This window comes from Salmo salar, chromosome 15 (assembly GCF_965601325.2).
Source record: "Salmo salar chromosome 15, fSalSal1, whole genome shotgun sequence".
Classification (NCBI taxonomy): Eukaryota; Metazoa; Chordata; class Actinopteri; order Salmoniformes; family Salmonidae; genus Salmo; species Salmo salar.
Window position 1 is genome coordinate 46,461,168 of NC_138305.1, and position 26,719 is coordinate 46,487,886.

General features: G+C 41.7%; 2 protein-coding genes across 5 annotated transcripts in view; one reads left to right on the forward strand and one right to left on the reverse strand.

Moving 5' to 3' along the window:
* Positions 1–8,717, reverse strand: part of LOC106571455 (protein cornichon homolog 3) — a 56,318-nt gene extending 47,601 nt beyond the window's left edge. For all 3 annotated transcript variants that reach the window (XM_014144587.3, XM_014144586.3, XM_045695747.2), the window contains exons 1-2: positions 8,180–8,717; positions 2,194–2,262 (exon numbers count right to left, since the gene is read on the reverse strand). In XM_014144587.3, coding sequence (XP_014000062.1) covers positions 2,194–2,262; positions 8,180–8,257 — 147 coding nt within the window. In that variant the 5' untranslated portion in view covers positions 8,258–8,717. The remainder of the gene's footprint in view (positions 1–2,193; positions 2,263–8,179) is intronic.
* Positions 8,718–10,455: 1,738 nt separating this feature from the next.
* On the forward strand, positions 10,456–15,382 carry spats1 (spermatogenesis associated serine rich 1). 2 transcript variants are annotated; one of them, XR_001320942.3, is made up of 7 exons: positions 10,456–10,784; positions 10,968–11,053; positions 11,548–11,672; positions 13,637–13,804; positions 14,235–14,340; positions 14,825–14,884; positions 15,083–15,382. XR_001320942.3 is itself a non-coding variant. In XM_014144705.3 (6 exons), exons 1-6 carry the CDS (start codon positions 10,666–10,668, stop codon positions 15,198–15,200), a joined length of 696 nt encoding a protein of 231 aa, XP_014000180.1. In that variant the 5' UTR covers positions 10,456–10,665; the 3' UTR covers positions 15,201–15,382. The 2 variants fall into 2 exon arrangements, 1 of the variants encoding a protein (XP_014000180.1); XM_014144705.3 differs by lacking the exon at positions 10,968–11,053.
* Positions 15,383–26,719: the final 11,337 nt, after the last annotated feature.

The window sequence follows — 26,719 nt, forward strand, 5'->3', positions numbered from 1 at the left end:
GAGCTGTCTGTATCCTCCTGACTGGTGGTTCTTTATTAAATAAACTATATATTCTTCTCTGCATCTCTGCTAAAATCTGGGTAAAAGATTGAGAGGAATGGGAGTCTTATTCAGTTCATTTAGTTATTGCTTGCTTTTCTAAACTCTACCAACCTTGGCAGCAGGCATGCCAGCTATGATAGCTACTATAACTTGATTGATAGCCTGAAATGGCTTCTTGGTGGCTAGTTATGAGGTTGGGAGATTGGGAACCTACAGTATCTGGGCTAGCTAAAGCCAACTTTATAAAATTGCTAGACGACTAGTAGTTTTAAAGAGAAACAATTATCTTTAAAAACAAATCTGAGTGGGCACATGCCCCTGTGCTCCCTATGGGAATGACACTGCTGGTGGCAGAGGTGGCAAGGGTGGAAGGGGAGCAGGGTGGTGCCCAGGGCCATCAATCTCCAATCAGGACTCATGAGGTGGTTGAGGTGGAGAGAGGGAGGGAGGAGAGGGAGGGAGAAATGGTGGGAAGAAGAGAGATGGAGGGAGAGAAAAAGGGAAGGTGGTATCCATGTCACAGTGGAAGGAAAGAGCATGGAGGCCATATGGAGTGAGAGACTATGAAGTAGTGCAATGGATTTTACTAAATACATTTTTATTTCAAAGTATTTAAAGGTTGAGTAAGTCATATCAGAAGCTAGCAGTTTCACTTCTTACCAACAACAGCTGCAAATCCCAATAAAACTATACCACGTTTTGAAGTTCACTTTCATTGCTTGAATAAAAACACGATGAACTAATCTAGCAAATGTGCTTTGTGGTCAGAGTGCAGTACTTATTTAGTTCCATAGCACAAATGTTTGCTAGCAAGTCTTTTAAACTGGCTTGAGCCAGACCCTGCCTGGGCAAGTCCAAGGGGTTGCCTAGCAACGTGTGCCTCGGTGGGAGGCAACTTCTGCATAGCCTGACAAATTTTCATTTGGGAATCTGTTTTGACCGAACAGCTAGTGCGACAGCTAAAATGGCTTTGAAAAAAAATCTGCACAGTGATAACGACACAATTTCTTTAAGTGGCAAAGACTGAACACTCAGGCTCTTTCTTTCTTTCTCTCTCTCTCTCTCTCTCTCTCTCTCTCTGAGATCACAAGTATTAGCATCAAGTTTAGTATCCAGGTGCTGTTCATAATTACATGTAAAGCAAATGCTACAAAAAACAAGTGTCGCTGTACTTTGAGATAATTTTCAAAGCGACAATGACTTTGAAAAAAGTAATTCCTACATTTGCATTTGAAACTGCTCAGCAATCCTGTTCCTCGAATATGCTGTCTCTCCATCCACCTTTTCTCTCTAGTTATCCCAAAGGACACACAGCTGTCAACATTCAAGTGCTGCGGCAGTACAGTCAAAGTCACCTCTAAACTGTGTTGTCCCCGGGACATCATACCTAAACTGCTCAAGTCATTCTCCTCTATTAAGGAGCCAGAGGGAATAATAAGCCAGAAACCCCAGAGGGGATTCATGGAGCGGAACCTGTCCTTTAGCAACCTCAGGGTCCCATCTCTTCTCTGATGAAGGGGGTATAATTTATACAGAGCTTGCACCTGAAATGGCACTACATGGTATGTGGGCCCAGGTCAAAAGTAGTGCACGATATTTCAGACACAGCCAGGGTGTTGTGGCCTTTAAACCTGTGATGTGAGGTGCCTGTCAGCCACTCAGTCCCAGTCCAGAGGAGGAGGAATTGAACAGCATGCAGCCATCTGGTCCCTGTAGTATTAATGCAGAGCTGCAGATGACTGAGGGAGATCTTCTGGAGGAGCAGGGTGGCACCACACCTGGCCGCGGCCCCTGGTGCTGATTACACACCTCTTCCAAGGCCCCCCGCCCCCTCCCCCCACACACACACAGATACACACACACGAAGACACACACGCACGCAGACACTAACACACGCACCACATATTTGCCCAAAACAATCAGCACACACACTCACATGCTCTAAACATGCTGGTTACACATGCATATTCCAGATACCACACTCATGACACATCGTACACTAATTCACCACGAGCACATCCTACAGTCACCACACTTTCCACACGCTTTCCATTCGCCAAAATAAACACACTACTGGAGTGAGAGAGGATGTTTGACAGTAGTACATGAGTAACATGTATGTGTACTAGCACAGCAGAGAAACACACGTACCGCATGGAGTGGATTGCCCTGATCGATGGGGACCTTAAAGTCTGCCTGCAGTTCATCAAAGGCTGTTATCTGAGAAAGAGAGAGAGAGAGAGAAAGAGAGAGTGACAAAGTGAGGAAAAAGAACAATGTGTTTTAGTTCTCTGCCTGCATCAGTGTTAATCACTCACAGTGGCTGTGTCAGTGGCTGGAGCTGTGTCAGTGGTTCTATAGGCTGTCTGGGAGCTAGCACAGCGATTACAACACTGCATGACAAACAGGATCAATCAGACAGACAGAGCTGCATTAGGAATAGGACTAGAAGCAGTGCTAGTAATTTCATAGGAGGGTATCGTCTTACAGAGACAGCTGACATTGCATGTCTATTCCCTGTGGTCATACAGCGGCACAGCAGAGGCAGAGAGTGGACGTGTTTGCATGTATGTAAGTCCTTAGGGTCGTGTGTGTGTGTGTGTGTGTGTGTGTGTGTATTTTATGATTTTTTTCCCGTGTTACACACACACACACAAACACAGACAGCCAGCCAGCCATATTTCCCTGTGGTGTGATTCTGGCGGGCTCCACTGTGTGTTGATGCTCCCTAAATTCTTCACGGGCCGATGGCAAACAACATGGATGGACTGTTTGTAAACACCTGGGGCAGTGGGGTGTGATGAGGAGATGGAATGTTCAGCAAATACACGCTATATATTCATGCCTGTCATCCTCATCATATGAGGTGACATCTTGTATGCACACAGTTGACATCATGCCACCTTTGGGTGGTTTCAATAGAAGTCTTTGAATTCAATGTTGCCTAAACTGACAGAGACACCTCCTGCTCACCAGGTGTAAACATACACTACCGTTCAAAAGTGTGGGGTCAAAATGTGGGGTCACTTAGAAATGTCCTTGTTTTTGAAAGAAAAGCAATTTTTTTGTCCATTTAAAATAACATCAAATTGATCAGAAATAAAGTGTAGACATTGTTAATGTTGTAAATGACTATTGTAGCTGGAAACGGCTGATTTTTTATGGAATATCTACATATGCGTACAGAGGCCCATTATCAGCAACCAACCCTCCTGTGTCCCAATAGCACGTTGTGTTAGCTAATCCAAGTTTATCATTTGAAAAGGCTAATTGATCATTAGAAAACCATTTTGCAATTATGTTAGCACAGCTGAAAACGTTTGTGCTAATTAAAGAAGCAATAAAACTGGCCTTCTTTAGACTAGTTGAGTATCTGGAGCATCAGCATTTGTGGGTTCGATTACAGGCTCAAAATGGCCAGAAACAAAGACCTTTCTTCTGAAACTCGTCAGTCTATTCTTGTTCTGAGAAATGAAGGCTATTCCATGCGAGAAATTGCCAAGAAACTGAAGATCTCGTACAACGCTGTGTACTACTGCCTTCACAGAACAGCGCAAACTGTCTCTAACCAGAATAGAAAGAGTGGGAGGCCCAGATGCACAAATGAGCAAGAGGACAAGTACATTAGAGTGTCTTGTTTGAGAAACAGATGCATCACAAGTCCTCAACTGGCAGCTTCATTAAATAGTACCTGCAAAACACCAGTCTCAACGTCAACAGTGAAGAGGTGACTCCGGGATGCTGGTCTTCTAGGCAGAGAAAAAGCCATATCTCAGACTGGTCAATAAAATAAAAGATTAAGATGGGCAAAATAACACAGACACTGTGCTAACATAATTGCAAAAGGCTTTTCTAATGATCAATTAGCCTTTTAAAATGATAAACTTGGATTAGCTAACACAACGTGCCATTGGAACACAGGAGTGATGGTTGCTGATAATGGGCCTCTGTACGCCTATGTAGATATTCCATTAAAAATCAGTCGTTTCCAGCTACAATAGTCAATTACAACATTAACAATGTCTACACTATATTTCTGATCAATTTGATGTTATTTTAAATGGACAAAAAAATGTGTTTTTCTTTCAAAAACAAGGAAATATCTAAGTGACCCCAAACTTTTGAACAGTTGTGTACATCCATACATGAGCATGGCTGGCCGCCCTTGGTCCACAGACTCTGTGGTCGACTTGCAACTCAACTGTTATCTTTCTTTGTGACAGACCCTGACCCTCTTTGAACACATTCCCTACCTTACGTCACTGCCATTCATATACATAAAAATAACACTACAACTGCGATGCGGAGAACATAAATTCTGATGAAAAAGACTTCAAGTTTGATGTTAATAATTGACCAGCTATGGTTAATTATTCAGAAGGATTTTAAAATGCCTGAAATGGGTTAATTTTAACATCATTGGGTGCAGTACTTCTCTATGACTGGAAAGGCAATCATGGACTGACAGGTCTGGTTTGCTCACAGTCACAGTCATTGCAGGATGACGCCCCAAATCAACTCACTAAACTGAATACCAAGAAAATGTCTGATGTGCCCAGTGCAACCGCTTGGAAGCTTCACAAACGTTTCCTTGGTGAGTGGAGACTGCCCATTTGGGGATTGCTGCTCTTTTTGATGTGGCTGCAGGCAGCAGAGCTACATGAAGGGAATGGACTTTATATTATGTGTTTTATTTATTTTATTACATTTCCTGAAGCTTTCTATCAATACTTTTTTTTTAATGGCATTGGTTCCATATCTGGGACTTGACGTTTCTGCTTCTTCATGGTTGACTGGCCTTAAAAACATGCTCACATCTGTATAGGCCTACAGTATATCTCCAAAGACCAGCATGGCAAGTAATATTTTTGTTTTTTTCCCCCTGGCTCAGAATAATAAAATCCCTATCTCCTCTTGCCAGGAAAATACAATTTCATTTATACAAGGCAATATAACATACAGTGAGGAACAATGTAACTTAATGTAATTGATGTCATATTGATGGATGAACAACCTATGAGGAATTAATGAATGTGTGGGACTACGTGCAAAACCAACCACAAAGGCTGTGTTTACACAGGCAGCCCCAAATCGGATCTTTTTTCCACTAATTGGTCTTTTGACCAATCACATCAGATCTTTTTCAGAGCTCACCTGATTAGTCAAGACTAGTTTGTGAAAGAAATATCAAAATTGGGCTGTCTTTATAAGCGCAGCCCTACTGAACTAAACCCAAGCTGACTCTTATAGAGCCACTTAGGCTACTCACAGCCTCAAAGATGAAGAGAAATGTTCTTATACTGCACATAGATTGAAATTTGAAGCAAGATGTCCTTTCCAAATAATACCATGCTCTGAGGACAGTAGCATTGAGTGGAGGAGCATGGGAGTCAGTTGGAAGGATAATTAGACCTGTGAATGTCCTGTACTTGCCTAAGGAACCAGCATGAGGCACACATTAAAGCAGCAGGACAGAAACCATGCATACATATGACTCCTTCATAGTTTCCTACTACGCTTATGGTAATCTAACCGGCATCCACTAAAAGCGTCAGAAAAACTAAAACAACAATATACTGTATGGCCACAATGAAAGTGAATGACGTTAACTTAACATATGCCCTCTTAGCCAATGGACTCTCTCTACACATCATATGGGCACGGGGGTTTTCCCAGAAGTCACTGGATCCACAGGAGCCATTCACATGGTGATAATGACACTCATAATACATTAGGGGCTTTGCTACATGGAGGGAAATCACTCAAGCATTTTCTGTCGGTGAGTGTGGAGCTGAGCGGAGTGCAAGAGAACACAGTTCATTGGGTATGTTAATTAAAATTCCCCCTAATCTGCTACAAGCTGTCCCAGGAGTGATGGTGTAACCGGGATTACATGATTGATTACTGATCATTCAATCTGGACAGAAGCTCGATAGCTAACCAGTGAGGTGTGATTTTCCTTCCACAGACGGAGTGACTTTTAAGCGTATCGAATGAGATTATCTTGTTATTGATCAACCTTGAACATGTGTTAAGCTAGATAGAGTCGAGGGCTTCAGCTTAGTCAATGAACTTGACGACTGAACGTCAGCTTGTCTTTGTCACTACCATAAAAATCTATTTCACTGCTATAGATACAACATTTCAGAGTCCCCCAAAGCCCAGAATGGGGAGTGCTGTGCGGCCTGGACATGTAAAGAAGCATCATCACTGAGACTGAAATGATGATTTCTTGGACATGGAAGCTCAACAAATCCTATCCATCAGTCAACGTAGCGTCTGATAGGGTTCTCCTCAGTCAGCCTTAGTGCAGTACAGTACATGCCCTGTGAGAGATGAGACCGCCTGTTAACAGGCAGTGATTAATGACAAGACATGTCCTGATATTCCAAACGTGTCAGGAGAGTAAAGAGGAGGTCATGGTACACATGACAGGTCCACTGAAAAACAGGCAGAACTGTAATAAACCTGTCAAGTAGAGGGATGCCATATTTGGCAGGACAAGTATAGATGAAAGAGAATGAATAAAGTCCCACTGGGCACAGACATCAGTTCAACGTCTAGTTTTGATTTACATTTGGTTGAGTTGTCAACTAACTGTGAATTCAATGGGAAATCAATATCAAATGTCACCAAGTCATTGGATTTAGGTTAAAAGCTGGGTGAAGAAAATACGTTGATTACTGATTACTTTTTGCAAATCCAATGAGCTTTTCTATGTTGATTCAACATCATCAGATTTATATTTTTGGTTGAAATGACTTGGATTTTTTGTTGTTGATTTAACCAGTTTTTGCCCAGTGGGACGGATATTTACTGTACTTGTATGGGTACATTTCACTGTCAGAGTGTATGGGATCATGTATTACAATTACCCAGATGATGACTGGATGACAGGCATGCTGTAATGTGAAAAGGGCTGGTAATTAAAACCCATTTATTTGACTATGCATGTGACATCACGCCATGAAGCCTGCATAACAGGCTATTCGTAGCTTATGCCTGTGTTTGTGAATTGAAATCGCCACCCTGCCATCAGAAGCATTGTGTTTCCCATAAGTCTCAGTTGGTTGGAACATGGTGCTTTACAAGACCACAGATACATTGAATGTACTGTATGTATGAGCTGTTAGTTGTTTTGGATAACAGAGTGTGTGTGTGTGTGTGTGTGTGTGTGTGTGTGTGTGTGTGTGTGTGGTGTGTGTGTGTGTGTGTGTGTGTGTGTGTGAGAAATTACCACTTTACAGTATATTACAGTAATATAGACAGAATGAAAACATCCATGGTGATAATTCTGCTCTTGGCATAAGCTGTATGTTCTTCTATTCCTGAGTAGCAGGCAGACTAGATGAGATCTGTCCACCGCTTTGTACCCCATATGGGCCTGACACATGCCATGCCTCCAGTAATTGCCTGGGATCAGAAGTAAACCTGAAGCTCTCCAGTCTCGGGTCTATTGCTATGCAAAGGTACGTCGGACTGTGTGACCAGACCGAAATCTGCCTTTACATAAAGTTCCGCAGGAGGGCGCAAGGGCTTTCAGAGTAAATAATTATATTATCCAAATATTGTAATGCGTTCTTATTGGCATTTCTGTGTTGCAGGGTCTCCCGGCTGGTTTGAACAAAGACAATAACACACAGATAAAACTGTGTGCGGGGGAGAATTCGTCTCAGTGTGTCCAACGTCTCTAACATATTTCCCAATCGATTGCAGAGGTGCATGATGACTGAGTCAAGTGAATTGTAAAACCATTTGATGAAACCATAGCTAAAAAATTAGTGGTGTTAAAGGCTAAACGTCCGAGATACAGGTGCGCTCGTGTCAATTTGGGGATGTATTATATTTTCCTACCCATTAGAGCGGGTGGCATCAGCAAATGGGGATCTTAATAAAATTATAATTCAAGTGAAAGGTTGGGCATTGAAACAGCACCTTTGCATACATCGAATAATGTATTAATTATCTTGCGCAAAAGGCAAAGGGGTTGTGAGCAGGTATAAATACACTAGGCTATTACGCACCATTATGGAATATTGCCCATAGCCAAAATCATTCATAATCATATAAAAATTCATTTTCACATCTTAAAAAACGTATAACAACAACAAAAACAAGTAATAAAACACCCACTTACATGCCATATCGCAAAGAAGATCAGGGAAGCACAGAGGACCAGTGACAGCATATAGCAAAAGGCAGCGAAAGTGAACATAATTGAATAACACGAAAAGAGGACTCAGATGAATCACATTAAAAAAACTAAATGATTAAGGTGCCATGGCAAACCGAGGTGATAACGACTCCATCCATCACTTTGCTCTGAATGTTTGCAACAAATTGTTGCAGAACGTCTCCAACGAAACGCGCATCCACGGTCTCACTTTGAAGTCGAAACGTTTTGCGGCGCAATTTCTTAATTGGAAATTAGACCAGTGGCCTAGACTTGATGAAAACGACAGACATTTCAATGCAGAGATTACACAATAAGAATATAAATAATATAAATCCAAGCGATGTCTTGAAATGGATATCAAGAGATCCAAATTATGCTCAAAAACATCCCAGGTTAGGAAGAATGCTTTGGACAGGCAAATTACTAAAGAGAATCTGGTTGGCTACAATGTAACGGTATTAAAATTGGAGCTCCGCAACACTCCTGGCACTCGTACTAAACGGTGTCTTCAAACCACAGTTAACCTATAGCTCCACGATTCCGAAGGCGCAGTCTTGCGCCCCAACAGGTGGATTTAAAGGGCCAGTGTTCAGGCAGTAGTGTTGATCTAATTTATCTTCCCGATTCCCATTCAAAAGCATATGCTTTTTAGAATTTTGAAGTTTTAGCAAATATAAATTACTGTAATCTATTGTTTTCAAGCAAGTGAAGAGTCGACAGATTATCTCAAATAATAAGACACACCCCACATTTAGGCTACAGAGATAGGGTTTAAAAATCTAAATACAACTTGTGGCTCAGTTGGTAGTGCATGGTGTTTGCCACGCCAGGTTTGTGGGTTCAATTCCCACCGGGGACCAGTACGGAAGAAGAAGAAAAAATGTATGCATTCACTACTGTAAGTGCTCTGGATAAGAGCGTCTGCTAAATGACTAAAATGCAAAAAGATGCCACAGATTATTTATTTTGAGTGTGGCTCCGATACATTTATTGGGAAAGCATTACGAATTGCAATTTACTCTGCCAAAGCCTTTGACATATGTATCTAGACTAGGGCACATCAGGGCACCATTATGAGACAGTCAAGTTTAGGTCTTGACTAGGAAGTAGACAGGCAAATGCTTAGTAAATTATCTGTTGGCGCCATCTAGTGACTATGGTTACATAGTATCGCCTACTTGTCTGAACATAAAAAAAATTTGACACTGATAAATTGGTGTGACAGATAATGACACCATAATCAGAGGCGCCTCTGGCCGTTTTAAAAAAAAAACTAAATTTACTGTTGCGAGTTAGTAAATTAGAATACACAAGGTGCAATTTCTACATTTGGTAGTGCATCAGCGGTTTCCCAGTTGTTATTTCAGTTACTGAGAAGTCACTCAATTAACCCATGTCACCTAACATTTGTAGCCTATGTCAGCAAACAACCAAATCTCGTTTCTGACCATAATGATGAGAAATAAGCAAATTATGCCGTTTTTAAATAGTAGCCTACAAAATAGGTCTACATTTGTAAACGGCACTTGGTCAACAGTACTATTGGATGGCTGGCTAGACTACCTTACTTTGCAATATACATGTTTTTAGCTGACATGGGCTAACTGAATGACTGTCAGTGACTGACATAATAAGTGGAAAACTGCTGATGCACTACCAAATTTAGAAATTTGCCTTCATAAAACCTTTACAATGCCTATATAGATTCTTCACAAATAATCTATATGCAAATTCATACTAAAATAGGTTATTATAACAGGTCATACAACTGACACTTTGTCAATGTAGTATAGGTCTGACCCTTCCATGCTTTGCACAAGTAATCTTCCCATCACCTCTCATTTTCATACCTGGGTCGTTCCATGAAATTAGTGCCTTTGATATTTTAAGTAGAAATTGTGCACAAATATCACATATTAAAATCCTATTAAATTAAATTAAGTGCCATTTAACACCTAAAAGTCTAAGCCTTTGTGGGGGGGGGGGGGGGGGGGGGGGGTTAGAGCTCTGCTACCGGACCCTAGCCAGACAGACTAAAATGTAAATGTAATGGTAGATATTTTATTTGACCTCTTGAGATGGGGAAACAGGTTTTTTATTAAGTCTAACTTTGCTCTTTATGACAGAATGTTACAATTAGGAGAAATAACACGTATTCTTCTCTCACGAAGTTACACTCCTCAAAAGGCACCTAATTGGTGGAACGACCCACCCCTCAGAGAAGTTTGTCATTTTCTCCTAGCAACAGCTTGGGTCGTTCTATAGGCTACAAACGTGTCATACAGGCCTATTGTTTCCAACAACTTTTTTTGGGCGAGACGCATTAAACTTAATCTAGATAACATGAATGACCGCTGCAAAACACGGTCAAAGTAAAATAGCTATCAGGATACGCTTCCTTGTAATATAAAGTAATAAACTCGTGCAAAAGGTGGTTCCCATTCAGTATGTGTTCTTTTGGCGCGTTGGACAAGCTCGGACCCCAGGACAAGCTCGGACACTATTCACATGGAGGAGAGATACAATACAGACCGCACATTCGGCACATAGAGCCCAACCTAACAGAGTATGTGATCGTCTTTAGACTATTGTATGAACATCAACAAAGTTGATAAAAGGGTTTTCAATGTACAGGGATAAAGGGTTACTTTACGAACAACTGAATGTATAGTCTAGACGTTAAAGTTTTGTAACCTACCAATCACTTTATTTTGTGTGCTTTCTCTTTTTCTACACTGTTTGTTTGTAGGGTAGCTAAGATACAGAGCAGGCACAGTGACCTTTGCAAGCTAAATCCAAGTCCAGCGCGTTGAGAGGATCTAAGAACACCAGACTGTAGGCAATAGCATTCCTTTATAATTTCACTTCATTCATTGACATACCAAGATATGTCATTGACATTAATGTAAGATGAACACAAAAGACTAACTGAGAAAGTGTTTACTCACACCACTCCCATGTCTGGAACTGGCTTGACACAATGGCATTCTGACAGGGCTGTCTGTCTCATCATTAGCTATGTCACAATGTCAGAGCAGAGGAAGCTGCAGCAAGCCAGCAACCAGTAAATCCTGCAGTGCTTCTAGACGGAAGCTCAGCCTACCTTTCGCCTTGTCTGCAATATATATATATATATTCCGAAGTTCATGATGCCTCATGTTTATGGCACCTTACCCTTAACATAAGACAGCTAATCAAGCTATTGATTGTTAGTTGATGATTAACAGATGAGCTCTGTCAGGTGTGTAAGTGCTGGGCTGGAATAAAAGCCTGCACACCAAGTAGCTGTCCAGCACACGGATTGGTGACTGGGTACTGTACTTCTCCAGGTGTGACCTTGACTGGAGCTCTGGTCTGCGGTGGCTGCCAGCGCCTCGCTACAGTGATGCTCCACTCCCTCACATCAAACTGATCAAGTTCCCTGAAGAGACCAGACTGCTCAGGTCCTTCCCACGTGAGTCACTGGGCTTAGATCATGTCTACAAATGATTGATTGATTGTTTGTTTGAAAATGCCCCCCATTTAATTTACCAATATATAAGAGGCCATGATTTCACAATGTACAAAACATTAAGAAATCTTTCTCTTTCCATGACATAGACTGACCAGGTGAAAGCTAAGATCCCTTATTGATGTCACTTGTTAAATCCACTTCAATCAGTGTAAATGAAGGGGAGGAGACAGGTTAAAGAAGGATTTTAAAGCCTTGAGACAATTGAGACATGGATTGTGTATGAGTGCCATTCAGAGGGTGATTGGGCAAGACAAAACATGTAAGTGCCTTTGAACGGGGTATGGTAGTAGGTGCCAGGGGCACTGGTATTTCGCTGTTGGGTATTTCACGCTCAACAGTTTCCCGTGTGTATCAAGAATGGTCCACCACCCAAAGGACATCCACCCAACTTTACACAACTGTGGGAAGCATTGGAGTCAACATGGGCCAGCATCCATGTGGAATGCTCCCTGTGGAATTCTGTAAAGTGAGTGTGGAAGAGGTGAGAGAACTTTTGTCTATCAACAATGACAAGCCATCAGGGTCTGACAACTTGGATGGAAAATTACTGAGGATAATAGTGGACGATATTGCCACTCCCATTTGCCATATCTTTAATCTCAGCCTACTAGAAAGTGTGTGCCCTCATTCCTGGAGGAAAGCAAAAGTTATTCCGCTACCTAAGAATATTAAACACATGTTGATACAACAGTAGCTAAGATGGGGAGAAGTCTGTCCATAATAAAGCTCTGCTCTGCCTTTTTAACAGCACTATCAACAAGGCAGGTCCTATAGGCCCTAGTTTTGTCATGACTGGACTACAGTTGTGTGGTCAGGTGCCACAAAGGGACCTTGGAAAATTACAATTGGCTCAGAACAGGGCAGCACAGCTGGCCCTTAAATGTACACAGAAAGTTAACGTTAATAATATGCAGTAAATCTTTCATGGTTCAAAGTGGAGGAGAGATTGACTTCATCCCTGCTTGTTTTTGTAAGAAGCGTTGACATGCAGAATGCACCGAGTTGTCTGTTTAAACTACTACCACACAGCTCGGACACCCATGCATACCCCACAAGACATGAGGTGCTCCCCGAGTGCCGCAGCGGTCTAAGGCACTACATCTTAGTGCTAGAGGCATCACTACAGACCCTGGTTCGATTCCAGGCTGTATCCAGCCGTGATTGGGAGTCCCATAGGGCGGCTCACAATTGGCCTGGGTTTGGCCGAGGTAGGCCGTCATTGTAAATAAGAATTTGTTCTTTACTGACTTGCCTAGTTAAATAAAATGTCAACAAAGGTCTCTTCACAACCCCCGAGTAAAGAACAGACTATGGGAGGCGCATAGTACAACATAGAGCCAATGGCTACATGGAACTCTTCCACATCAGGTAACTGATGCAAGCAGTAGAATCAGATTTAAAAAAACAGATACAAATACACCTTCTAGAACAGCGGGGACTGTGAAGAGACACACACACAGGCACAGACACACATGATAAGACACCCACTCTACACAGATGTACACATGGAGTTTGCATTGTAGATATGTAGTAGTAGAGTAGTGGCCTGAGGGAACACATTTAATGTGTTGTGATAAGAAATGTAATATTTTAAATTGTATATAACTGCCTTAATTTTGCTGGACCCCAGGAAGAGGCAGCAGCTAATGGGGATCCTTCATAAATACAACATACAAACACCTTGTAGAGTCCATGCCCTGACGAATTATACACTCGGTGTATAAAGTGCCAATAATCTGACATAAACAGTGCCACGACAGTAACCCCTATTGAATGTACAGTACTACATCATAAATAGAACTGTGTGACGTCATTCTTTATTAGATCACTAACTCGGATGTTTTGCATACTATTAATCAAACCTCTGTATTTACGTTTATTACTCTCTTTATTTATTTTTGTAGAGGCCAACATGGTGTCCCAGACTGAGTGGACGTTTTATCCCAACTTTGGTCAGCCCAGAACCTTCCATGTTGGCAAACGCTGTTTGCTGGAGGGAGGTCACCATTATAGGACCATACGGTGTTCTTCAGAGAGAACTCTGGAGGCCACCATTGGGAGGAAAAAACAAGGTATGTACAGCAAATATTCAGTAGCTGTGAAAACGCATACGTTTTGCAGAATGTTCAAAGTATTATTGAAACAAGATTATCCGATGAAGGCTATTGTGTTAAAGTTGATAAGTAGTTTATGATTATCTACGTTTATGGTTAGGCTTTCTGATGGTAAATTGGAATGCATGATTTAGGCTAATAGAATAATACATTCTAGATTGGCTATGCTCTGTGTAATTTCTCCTGGACAGACTAAGTAAACATAAAATTACACACAATGTTATTTCTGGGTTAAACAAGGTTATGCTCAGTGTTAAATGTATTATAATCTCAGTTAACCCAGAACTAAAATCTTGCATCATTTGGTCAGACACTCGATTATGTTTACGCAGTCTGTCGACGAGAGAATACATGTATCATAATGTAACCGCTTGTTCCTCCATTCCAGCCAGGTTTACCTGCCATTCTGCACCTGGTTCTAGACCCTATCTAACACCTGAGTACAGTCCTGACTTTCACAAGTTTGGATCAACATTAGCAACAACACATTTTGGGTAAGGTTTTTGTTGTCCTTCAGTTGTGTTGATGGTACATTTGATTGAAATAGGATACAGTAGGCTACGGTGCTGTAGATATACTGTAGCTCTGTCTTGTTTTCATACATGAAGTACTACAGATGGCTGAAAGATGGTGCTATTGGTCTTTATATTGCCCAGTTTCAAGGGACAAACAGCAAGTGTACAACAATTTCGCACACAGGGAGCATCCCAATAATCTCTCCTCTCACCTGAAGTGTACACTTGTTCACTACTTTCAACCAATCTAAACGCAGTAGATTGGTGGAGTCATGGGGCAGTGGGAGCTTCCACCATATTTCCTTTCAAGTCAGTGAAGGGGAGTGGACAAATGCACACTTTGGAAGGAAAGAGAGATAATTGAGACATACCCATCTTTTCACAAATGTGAAACTGTGGTTATCAGCATGCTCAGTGATGTGTGATGGTGGTTTCATACTCACAGTGGAATTGTCCTCTGTAGGTCACTGACCTTCAGTGCAGATACATTCGTTCCTCTTCAGCCACCTCCAAAAAAGACATGGTGAGACATATAACCAATTAAGATAACTCTTAAACTAGTGCACTTCTGGAGACCTGGGGAAGAAGAATTGTATTTAACAAGTGATATTATTTATGCAAATGTACATGATTGATGCAAGGTTTAGATGAAGAGGCATTCCAGATGTATAGTATGTTTTGCCATTTATTTGTGGCTGGTGTGTGTGATGTCTTTCTGCAGTATTCCATATGTAGCGAGGAAGAGGATGGAGGACAGAGAGGCAGACATCCTGGAAGTGAAGAAGCTGAGTAAATGGAGGCCTGCACCAGTCATATTCAAAACTGTGCTTGACAACTGACAGACATGTCAAAATGTTTTTTTAGATGAATGAGGAGAAATGGATTACAATTACAAACGGAATATTATGATCATTCGGCATGATTACAGTCACGTGGTTTTGATTCTACTGTAGTTTGATAAGGAAGTTTGGTGGGGGGGGATCAAAGATGTAATAAAGTGTGATTAATTGTCATGACATAATTTTGAGCTTTTGCCATCACTGTTCACATTTCAACAATTGGGTTATGCAATTTGCTGAGGGGAGATAAACAACAATAAGCCAAGCAGGGAAAAAAAGCTCCCAGGTGGCCTGACTTTGCTGAGTTCCAAAAGCTGTTAGGTCAGCAACAGTTAATAACCTGACCTCTGTTTTGCCTTATAGTCTGGCAGAGGTGCATCACATAGATTTCCTTAATTCCCAGGGGAAGATAAGTGGTGGGCTCAATCCCTCATTCAGCAAAACAACACTGCTGATCCCGTTCAGGATATACAGGGACAACTAGGGCGGCCACTTTTAGCTGCTTAATCACTTCAGCATGCCTCAAGGTTAGGGAGGGGGTGTGTACAGGTTTTTAATAATGGTCCCATGTGTCTCTGCATTCATGACATGTCGAATCAAGGAAACTCTGAATTGTTACGACTTGGAAACTCATTGTAGAAAGATGATAGGCAGTAGGCCGTTCAAAGTTTTCCAATTGGAAAGTATCAGAATCAACCAATGGGAAGCTACACGCAAATAACTTAACTTTAATTTGGAGGTTCTGACTTGTGATGAATGCAGCATCTGTGTTAAGGTACGTTTTCATTTGCGGAGGCTTTCCAGACCAACAAGCAATGGGTAGAGCAGGAATCGTATAGCTCAGTGGGTTTGCCTGGCCATATTCAGTAGAAAAACGTTTTTGAATGTTTCCTTTGTGTACTTTTTTGAGATTACTAATGTTACTGTCCCACTACAAAAAAACATTGATTCTAAAAACTGTATAATTCCATTCATTCCTATGGAGGGCTGCTCCTACTGGGGAGTGCCAATACGGCCGAACGGTGCCTTCAAAGCCTCTCAATGGCCAATAAATAGCATCAGCAATCCAGAGTTTATATACATCGTTGGTACCCACTTCTGTCTACGTATGTGACACTAGCCACAATAAGGATTAGCCTAAATTGTGGAATTTGCGTTTCGTCTGCAAAATCTAAGTCCCTCATTGAAAGTGATGCAAATGGATACAAATAGTGGATTCATGCCATATTTGGACTAGATAATAATTAACAAGGTTGGAATGTTATTACATATTTGTTGACACGATGGGTTCACAATCCATAGGTAAGGCTGTACAGTGCATATAAGTATTCCCCAATGCAATTATGCAGTCTAATAGATCCACAATGAGATTTCAACAGTTTCTTTCTCTCTGTTGTCAAACTAATGAATTATTGGTATTTCATTTAAAATTAGGCAACAACATTCCAACCTTCTTTAGCATTATCTAGTCCAAATATGTCATGATTCCACTATTGCTAACCATTTGCATCCTTTTCAGTGAGGGACTTTTATTTTGAAAGCAACCTGCAAATTCCACACATTATAGCCCTGCACGGGCATTCATTTTAAGTCCGAGCCCTACCCATGCCGTTCAGGCCCTAGCCTACCCCAGGCCCGATTTGCTTCTGCCAAATGTAAGGACCGAGCTTGGGCTCTATTAGTTGCTGCTCTCTGTCTGTCACTCACTCCTTGCACGCGTTTACGTTTGTCATTTAGCAGACGCTCTTATCCAGAGCGACTTACAGTAAGTAGCGAGTTCATACATTTTCATACTGGTCCCCTGTGGGAATCAAAGCCCCAACCCTGGCATTGCAAGTGCCATGCTCTACCAATGTAGCCACACAGGACTAGCAAAACTGTTGCCTCATAGTGATACCCGAGCCCTGCCTGTACCCTAGTTATTGATGAAAAAACAGGCCCTACCTGGCCCTAACCAGATGTACAGAATAATGTCGGGGCCGTCCGGCTCGGGTCAGGTAGCAGAGCTCTAAATCAAATCAAATTTATTGGTCACATACACATATTTAGCAGATGTTATTGCGGGTGTAGCGAAATGCTTGTGTTCCTTGCTCCAACAGTGCAGTAGCATCTAACAATTCACAACACTACACAAATCTAAAAGTAAAAGAATGGAATTAAGAAATATATAAATATTAGGACAAGCAATGTCGGAGTGGCATTGACTAAATACAGTAGAATGGAATACAGTATATACATTTGAGATGAGTAAAGCAGAATGTAAACATTATTAAAGTGACTAGTGTTCAATTATTAAAGTGTCCAGTGATTCTACGTCTATGTATATAGGGCTCTAAGGTGCAGGGTTGAGTAGCCGGGTGGTAGCTGGCTGGTGATGGCTATTTAACAGTCTGATGGCCTTGAGATAGAAGCTGTTTTTTAGATCGGTCCCAGCTTTGATGTACATGTACTGACTTTGCGGGGTGAACAGGCCATGGCTCGGTTGGTTGATGTCCTTGATGATCTTGTAGGCCTTCCTGTGACATTGGGTGCTGTAGGTATCCTGGAGGGCAGGCAGTGTGCCCCTGGTGATGCGTTGGGCAGAACATATCACCCTCTGGAGTGCCCTGCGGTTGCGGGGAGTGCAGTTGCCGTATCAGGCGGTGATACAGCCCGACACGATGCTCTCAATTGTGCATCTGTAAATGTTTCTGAGGGTCTTAGGGGTCAAGCCAAATATCTTCAGCCTCTTGTGGTTGAAGAGACGCTGTTTTGCCGCCTTCACCACACTGTATGTGTGGGTGGACCAATTCAGATTGTCAGTAATGTGTACGCCGAGGAAGTTAAAGCTTTCCACCTTCTCCACTGCAGTCCCGTCGATGTGGATAGGGGTGTGCTCCCTCTGCTGTTTCCTGAAGTGCACGATCAGCTCCTTCATTTTGTTGACGTTGAGGGAGAGGTTATTTTCCTGGCACCACTCCGCCAGGGCCATTACCTCCTCCCTGTAGCCTGTCTTGTCATTGTTGGTAATCAGGCCCACTACTGTTTTGTCATCTGCAAACTTGATGATTGAGTTGGAGGTGTGCGTGGCCACACAGTCATGGGTGAACAGGGAGTACAGGAGGGGGCTGAGCACACACCCTTGTGGGGCCCCAGGGTTGAGGATCAGTGAAGTGGAGGTGTTGTTTCCTACCTTCACCACCTGGGGGCGGCCCATCAGGAAGTCCAGGATCCAGTTGCACAGGGTAGGGTTCAGACCCAGGGCCCCAAGCTTAATGATGAGCTTGGAGGGTACTATGGTATTGAAAGCTGAGCTATAGGCAATGAACAGCATTCTGACGTACTGTAGGTATTCCACTTGTCCAGATGGGATAGGGCAGTGTGCCGTGTGATGGCGAATTCATCGCCTGTGGATCTATTGGGGTGGTAGGCAAATTGAAGTGGGTCTAGGATGTAAGGTAGAGGTGATATGGTCCTTAACTTTTTGGGATAGGGGGCAGCATTCGGAATTTTGGATGAAAAGCGTGCCCAAAGTAAACTGCCTGCTACTCAGGCCCAGAAGCTAGGATATGCATATCATTGGTAGATTTGGATAGAAAACTGTTAAAATTATGTCTGTGAGTATAACAGAACTTATTTGGCAGGCGAAACCCTGAGGACAAACCATTCAGGATTTTTGTTGTTGTTGAGGTGACAGTGTTTTCAATGGGTTTTTTCAATGGGTTTGGATCTAGATTTCTAAGGCACTTGCTTGCAGTTCCTATCGCTTCCACTGGATGTCAACAGTCTAGAAATTGGTTGATGTTTTTCTTTTGAGTAATGAAGAAGTATGGCTGTTCAGAACGAGGGTCGAGTCTAGTGTACTGTTGTGGTTGGTGCGCGCGACCTGAAAGCTCACTCCACTTTGTTTTCGTCCGGTATTGAACACAGTTTATCCCGTCTTAAATTGTATTGATTATTTACGTAAAAAAATACCTAAAGTTGTATTAGGAAAGTTGTTTGAAATGTTTGGATCTAGATTACAGGTAATTTATTAGATATTTTGTAGTCATGTTGCGCGAGTTGGAACTGGTGTTTTTCTGAACCAAACGCGCCAAATAAATGGACATTTTGGAGATATAACGACAGAATTTATCGAACAAAAAGACCATTTATGATGTTTATGGGACATATTGGAGTGCCAACAGAAGATCTTCAAAGGTAAGGCATGAATTATATTGTTATTTCTGAGTTTTGTGTCGTGCCTGGCGGGTTGAATTATGATTGTCATGTGTTTGTTTGATGGGGTGCTGTCCTCAGATAATAGCATGGTTTGCTTTCGCCGTAAAGCCTTTTTGAAATCTGACACGGTGGCTAGATTAACAAGAAGTTAAGCTTTAATTTGGTGTATTGCCGTTGTGAATGTATGAAATGTATGAAAGTGAATGTATGAAAGTTAAATATTATTTCGCGTTCTGCCATTTCACCGGATGTTGTCGAAACTTTCCGCTAGCGGAACCCCTAGCCATAAAAGGTTATTTAACCACATAAGGATAATGTCCTTAAGAGCTTACAGAACGCTGGCAAAGCTAGGTACCAATACTTTGAGCCACTACCTGGGCAAAACCATTGCCTCAACAAGCAGGGGTGCACACACCCCTCCTTTAGGCCTTGGGGACCTCCAGCTGTTCCATGTATTTTAACTATTCCAGAGCTAGCACACCCGATTGAATTTGTCAATCTATCATCAAGCCCTTAGATGAATCAGGTGAACTAGTTCAGGGCTACAATAAAATGTAAACATTTGTGGTTCCACGAGGACAGATTTGACAACAACTGCTTTAAACTACAAACTGAAGGCTAGGCCTATACTACAACCGTCTAGAAGTAGACCACCAAAACATCACATAATATTCACAGGCATTTCTAAAGCAAACCATTATTTAATCATACAAATCTGAATAAAAATGATAAAAATGTAAAAGTTAAACGCAAGAGCACCAGACATTTCCATTTGAACACATTGATACACCGTGATCCATTGGTGGCTAAAGAAATTAGCAAATGGAACCATAGCCCCGGGAAGTAGGGGTCCTGAGGGTGCTGCAGCACCCCCTGGAAAATCTGAAGAAAAAAAAAAAATGATAAAAATATTCAATTTGTGAAAAATATTTTTTTCTCACATGTAGCGCATGCACACAAAAAACATGTTGAAATTGTAAGAGCTGTTGCCCTGTCCCGTTCTCTGCGATTGTCATTCTAAAGAACAAAATCCTGTCCTCAAAAATGTATATTAAAAGGTGCATAGCTATGGGCAAAGACAAAATATCTACAATAAATACAATATTTTTCTTGATCAAATAACATGGAAAACAACCACTTTTTATGCAGTATTCATTTACCATCCTTACAAACCACTTAAAACCTGTTGGGGCTAGGGGGCAGTATTTGCACGGCCGGATAAAAAACATACCCGATTTAATCTGGTTACTACTCCTGCCCAGTAACTAGAATATGCATATAATAGATAGTAGATTTGGATAGAAAACACTCTAAAGTTTCTAAAACTGTTTGAATGGTGTCTGTGAGTATTACAGAACTCATATGGCAGGCCAAAACCTGAGAAGATTCCATGCAGGAAGTGGAAATCTGATTTGTGGAATCACCTTCAACACTTTGCCTATGAAACACACCGTGAGTTAGGATTCATTTAGCACTTCCTAAGGCTTCCACTAGATGTCAACAGTCTTTACAAAGTGGTTTGAGTCTTCTCCGGTAGAAACTGACCGAAAGAGAGGCTTGGGAAGTTGGTCATAGGGGGAGGGCCATTACTACTATGACGCGGGCGCCCATAGGTACCCTTTTGTTCCGAAACGTTTAGTAAGACAATGCAATCGTCCGCCTTGAATATTATTGAAGCTCTGATTGAAAAAGGCCCTAAAGATTTATGTTATACAACGTTTGACATGTTTGAACGAACGTAAATATATATTTTCTGCACATTCGTGACGACAAGTCCAGCGCGCCTCGTACATTATGAGTAGCCTTCGGAACGCGCTAACAAGAAGGAGCTATTGGGACATAAATTATTAACTTTTTCGAACAAAACTACATTTGTTGTGGACCTGGGATTCCTGGAAGTGCCTTCTGATGAAGATAATCAAAGGTAAGGGAATATTTACAATAGTATATTTGATGTTAGATGGTTCCAAGATGGCGCTAACCTGTATCGCCTAGCCTATTTTTCTGAGCATAGCACCTCGTTTATTAAAAAGTGTGATTTCCCAGTAAAGTTATTTTTAAATCTGGCAATGCGGTTGCATTCACGAGATGTTAATCTATAATTCTTTGAATGACAATATTACATGTTAACAATGTTTTTGAATAGTAATTTTGTAAATTGTAGCGCTGATTCACCGGAAGCATTTGAGGGAAAATATTTTCTGAACGTCACGCGCTGATGTAAAATGCTGTTTTTATATATAAATATGAACTTTATCGAACAAAAAATGCATGTATTGTGTAACATGATGTCCTAGGAGTGTCATCTGATGAAGATTGTCAAAGGTTAGTGCTGCATTTAGCTGTGTTTTGGGTATTTGTGATGCATGCTAGTTGCTTTGAAAATGGCAGTGTGATTATTTTTGGCTGGGTACTCTCCTAACATAATCTAATGTTTTGCTTTTGCTGTAAAGCCTTTTTGAAATCGGACAACGTGGTTCGATTCAGGAGAGGTGTATCTATAAAACGGTGTAAAATAGTCATATGTTTGAGAAATTGAAGTTATAGCATTTATGAGGTATTTGTATTTCGCGCGACGCGATTCCACTGGCTGTTGACTAGGGTGGGACGCAAGCGTCCCAGGTTCCCAGACAGGTTAATGTATATGTACATTACTGTATTGTACATAGGCTGGTCATCTAGGTTTGTTTCCTGTAGACTTTCCATCACCACGAAGAAGAACAATACAGCAATTGAGTACATTGAGATGTCACAGGGTTTGTGATGATGTGGCTCAGTTTTAGAGCATGGCACTTGTAATTCTATGGTTGGGGGTTCGATTCCCACGGGGGACCAGTACAAAAAAGTTTGAAAATGTACAACTGTAGGTTTCTCTGGATAAGAGCATCAACTAAAATAGCAATGGAATAAACAGACAATTTCAGTTTTCACATAGAAATAAGTTTCATTTGCAAAGTATTAAAAAAACAGGAAAATGTACAGTACCAGTCAAAAGTTTGGACACCTACTCATTCCAGGGGTTTTCTTTATTTGTACAATTTTGTACATTGTAGGATAATAGTGATGACATCAAAACTATGAAATAACACATATGGAATCATGTAGTAAGCAAAAAAGTGTTAAACAAATCAAAATATACACTGCTCAAAAAAATAAAGGGAACACTTAAACAACACAATGTAACTCCAAGTCAATCACACTTCTGTGAAATCAAACTGTCCACTTAGGAAGCAACACTGATTGACAATACATTTCACATGCTGTTGTGCAAATGGAATAGACAACAGGTGGAAATTATAGGCAATTAGCAAGACACCACCAATAAAGGAGTGATTCTGCAGGTGGTGACCACAGACCACTTCTCAGTTCCTATGCTTCCTGGCTGATGTTTTGGTCACTTTTGAATGCTGGCGGTGCTTTCACTCTAGTGGTAGCATGAGACGGAGTCTACAACCCACACAAGTGGCTCAGGTAGTGCAGCTCATCCAGGATCGCACATCAATGCGAGCTGTGTCAAGAAGGTTTGCTGTGTCTGTCAGCGTAGTGTCCAGAGCATGGAGGCGCTACCAGGAGACAGGCCAGTACATCAGGAGACGTGGAGGAGGCCGTAGGAGGGCAACAACCCAGCAGCAGGACCGCTACCTCCGCCTTTGTGCAAGGAGGAGCAGGAGGAGCACTGCCAGAGCCCTGCAAAATGATTGCCACAAATGTGCATGTGTCTGCTCAAACGGTCAGAAACAGACTCCATGAGGGTGGTATGAGGGCCTGACGTCCACAGGTGGGGGTTGTGCTTACAGCCCAACACCGTGCAGGACGTTTGGCATTTGCCAGAGAACACCAAGATTGGCAAATTTGCCACTGGCGCCCTGTGCTCTTCACAGATGAAAGCAGGTTCACACTGAGCACATGTGACAGACGTGACAGAGTCTGGAGACGCCGTGGAGAACGTTCTGCTGCCTGCAACATCCTCCAGCATGACCGGTTTGGCGGTGGGTCAGTCATGGTGTGGGGTGGCATTTCTTTGGGGGGCCGCACAGCCCTCCATGTGCTCGCCAGAGGTAGCCTGACTGCCATTAGGTATCGAGATGAGATCCTCAGACCCCTTGTGAGACCATATGCTGGTGCGGTTGGCCCTGGGTTCCTCCTAATGCAAGACAATGCTAGACCTCATGTGGCTGGAGTGTGTCAGCAGTTCCTGCAAGAGGAAGGCATTGATGCTATGGACTGGCCCGCCCGTTCCCCAGACCTGAATCCAATTGAGCACATCTGGGACATCATGTCTCGCTCCATCCACCAACGCCACGTTGCACCACAGACTGTCCAGGAGTTGGCGGATGCTTTAGTCCAGGTCTGGGAGGAAATCCCTCAGGAGACCATCCGCCACCTCATCAGGAGCATGCCCAGGCATTGTAGGGAGATCATACAGGCACGTGGAGGCCACACACACTACTGAGCCTCATTTTGACTTGTTTTAAGGACATTACATCAAAGTTGGATCAGCCTGTAGTGTGGTTTTCCACTTTAATTTTGAGTGTGACTCCAAATCCAGACCTCCATGGGTTAATAAATTGGATTTCCATTGATTATTTTTGTGTGATTTTGTTGTCAGCACATTCAACTATGTAAAGAAAAAAGTATTTAATAAGATAATTTCTTTCATTCAGATCTAGGATGTGTTGTTTAAGTGTTCCCTTTATTTTTTTGAGTAGTATATTTTAATTTGAGATTCTTCAAAGTAGCCACCCTTTGCCTTGATGACAGCTTGGCACACTCTTGGCATTCGCTCAGCCAGCTTCATCAGGTAGTCACCTGGAATGCATTTCAATTAAATGGTGTGCCTTGTTAAAAGTTAATTTGTGAAATTTCTTTCCTTCCTAATTCGTTTGAGCCAATCAGTTGTGTTGTGACAAGGTAGGGGTGGTATACAGAAGATAGCTTTATTTGGAAAAGACCAAGTCCATATTATGGCAAAAACAGTTCAAATAAGCAAAGAGAAACAACAGTCCATCATTACTTTAAGACATGAAGGTCAGTCAAAACGGAACATTTCAAGAACTTTGAAAGTTTCTTCAAGTGCAGTCACAAAACCATCAAGTGCTATGATGAAACTGGATCTCATGAGAACCGCCACAGGAAAGGAAGACCAAGGGTTACCTCTGCTGCAGAGGATAAGTTCATTAGAGTTACCAGCCCAAATAAATGCTTCACAGAGTTCAAGTAACAGACACATCTCAACATCAACTATTCAGATGAGACTATGTGAATCAGGGCTTCATCTTCGAATTGCTGCAAAGAAACCACTACTAAAGTATACCAATAAAAAACTAGCAATGGACATTAAACTGGTGGAAATCTGTCCTTTGGTCTGATGAGTCCAAATTTGAGATTTTGGTTCCAACCGCCGTGTCTTTGTGAGACGCAGAGTAGGTGAACGGATGATCTACGCATGTTTGGTTCCCACTGTGAAGCATGGAGGAGGAGGTGTGATGGTGTGGGGGTGCTTTGCTGGTGACACTGTCAGTGATTTAGTTAGAATTCAAGGCACACTTAACCAGCATGGCTACCACAGTATTCTGCTGCGATACGCCATCCTATCTAGTTTGCGTTTAGTGGGACTATCATTTGTTTTTCAACAGGACAATGACTCAACACACCTCCAGGCTGTGTAAGGGCTATTTCATCAAAAAGGAGAGTGATGGAGTGCTGCATCAGCTGACCTGGCCTCCACGATCACTGGACCTCAACCCAATTGAGATGGTTTGGGATGAGTTGGACTGCAGAGTGAAGGACAAGCAGCTAACAAGTGCTCAGCATATGTGGGAACTCCTTCAAGACTGTTGGAAAAGCATTCCAGGTGAAGCTGGTTGAGAGAATGCCAAGAGTGTGCAAAGCTGTCATCAAGGCAAAGGGTGGCTACTTTGAAAAATCTTAAATATAAAATATATTTTGATTTCTTTATCACTTTTTTGGTTACTACAATGTAAAAAAAAAAAAATGTAAACCCTTGAATGAGTAGGTGTGTCCAAACTTTTGACTGGTACTGTATATCAAGCAAGTATTTTTATATTCCACGAGTATTATCAGATTAGCTGTTTTGTACAGATAATTATCCGACTCAAATTACAAATGCTGGTAAACACTCAAATACAGCACATTTAGTTTACATTTTTTCACAAAAGTAGTGCACTGGGCCTTTACTAGTCCTGTATTAACAGACTAATATACAACCCATATTTATGTTTAGTTATTTTCCCTTTTGTACTTGAACTATTTGCACATCAGTACAACACTGTATATAGACATAATATGACATTTGAAATGTCTTTATTCTTTTGGAGCAGTAAAAGTTAACTTTTGTTTATCTATTTCACTTGCTTTGGCAGTGTAAACATATGTTTCATATGCCAATAAAGCCCCTTGAATTGAAATGAATATAGATGTCTTCAGTGCAGGCAAAGTTGTTTTCTTCTGCAGCACCCCCACCTCCAAACTTCTTCCTGCGGCTATGTATGGTACTCAGAGGTGGCCAAAAGGCCAATGCAGCAGTAGGCCTATAACTTCCATTGTCAACTAAGTAAAATACATAGGCCTAAAGCCGACAAATAAAATCAATCGAAAATATGCTGATGAAAATGCAGGTTCTTTCAATCATGTATTTAAGGAAAGTTAATGTAACCAAATTATGGGGATTAACAGTACATTTACTAGGCCTACTGGTTACATATGTAATGGGGAACTAATAAATTAAACAATCAGAGGGCAAACAATTCACACAATGATACAATGAATGTGCAAGAATTGGTGGGAGACAGCGGAGCACATTCTGGAGAGCTGAGTGCATGCGTTCTGAAGAGAGACGCCCATATATTCTCCACATACCCCTCACTTCACCATGTCTCAGTATTTTACATTTTACTCGAGACACATTATCTTCACACATTTTAGACGGTTTTCACTGACAGCCACAACTCAATAATCAGCTAGGCCAATTGCCACGTGCGCTGCCCAAATTGTTGGCTTCTCAAATATGCATAGGCCTACGCACATGTGATTAGAAACAATCCACTGCTACTGTATTTACATTCTTTTTTAAATAACCTGATGATCCTCTGTAGCTAAGCCAAGCTCTCTGGTAAAATATTTTGAATGATTTTATTTAGACAGGAGTAATTATATAATTTTGGCAAAACATCAATTTACTTTAGCAGGAAGCAAGCATCCAAACTGTGCACCCGCCAATGTTCCTTTTAATTTGCAAGTGGCTGAAATGAGAGATTTGTATATAATGACAAAATGTTCATGTCTCCACCCTAACAATG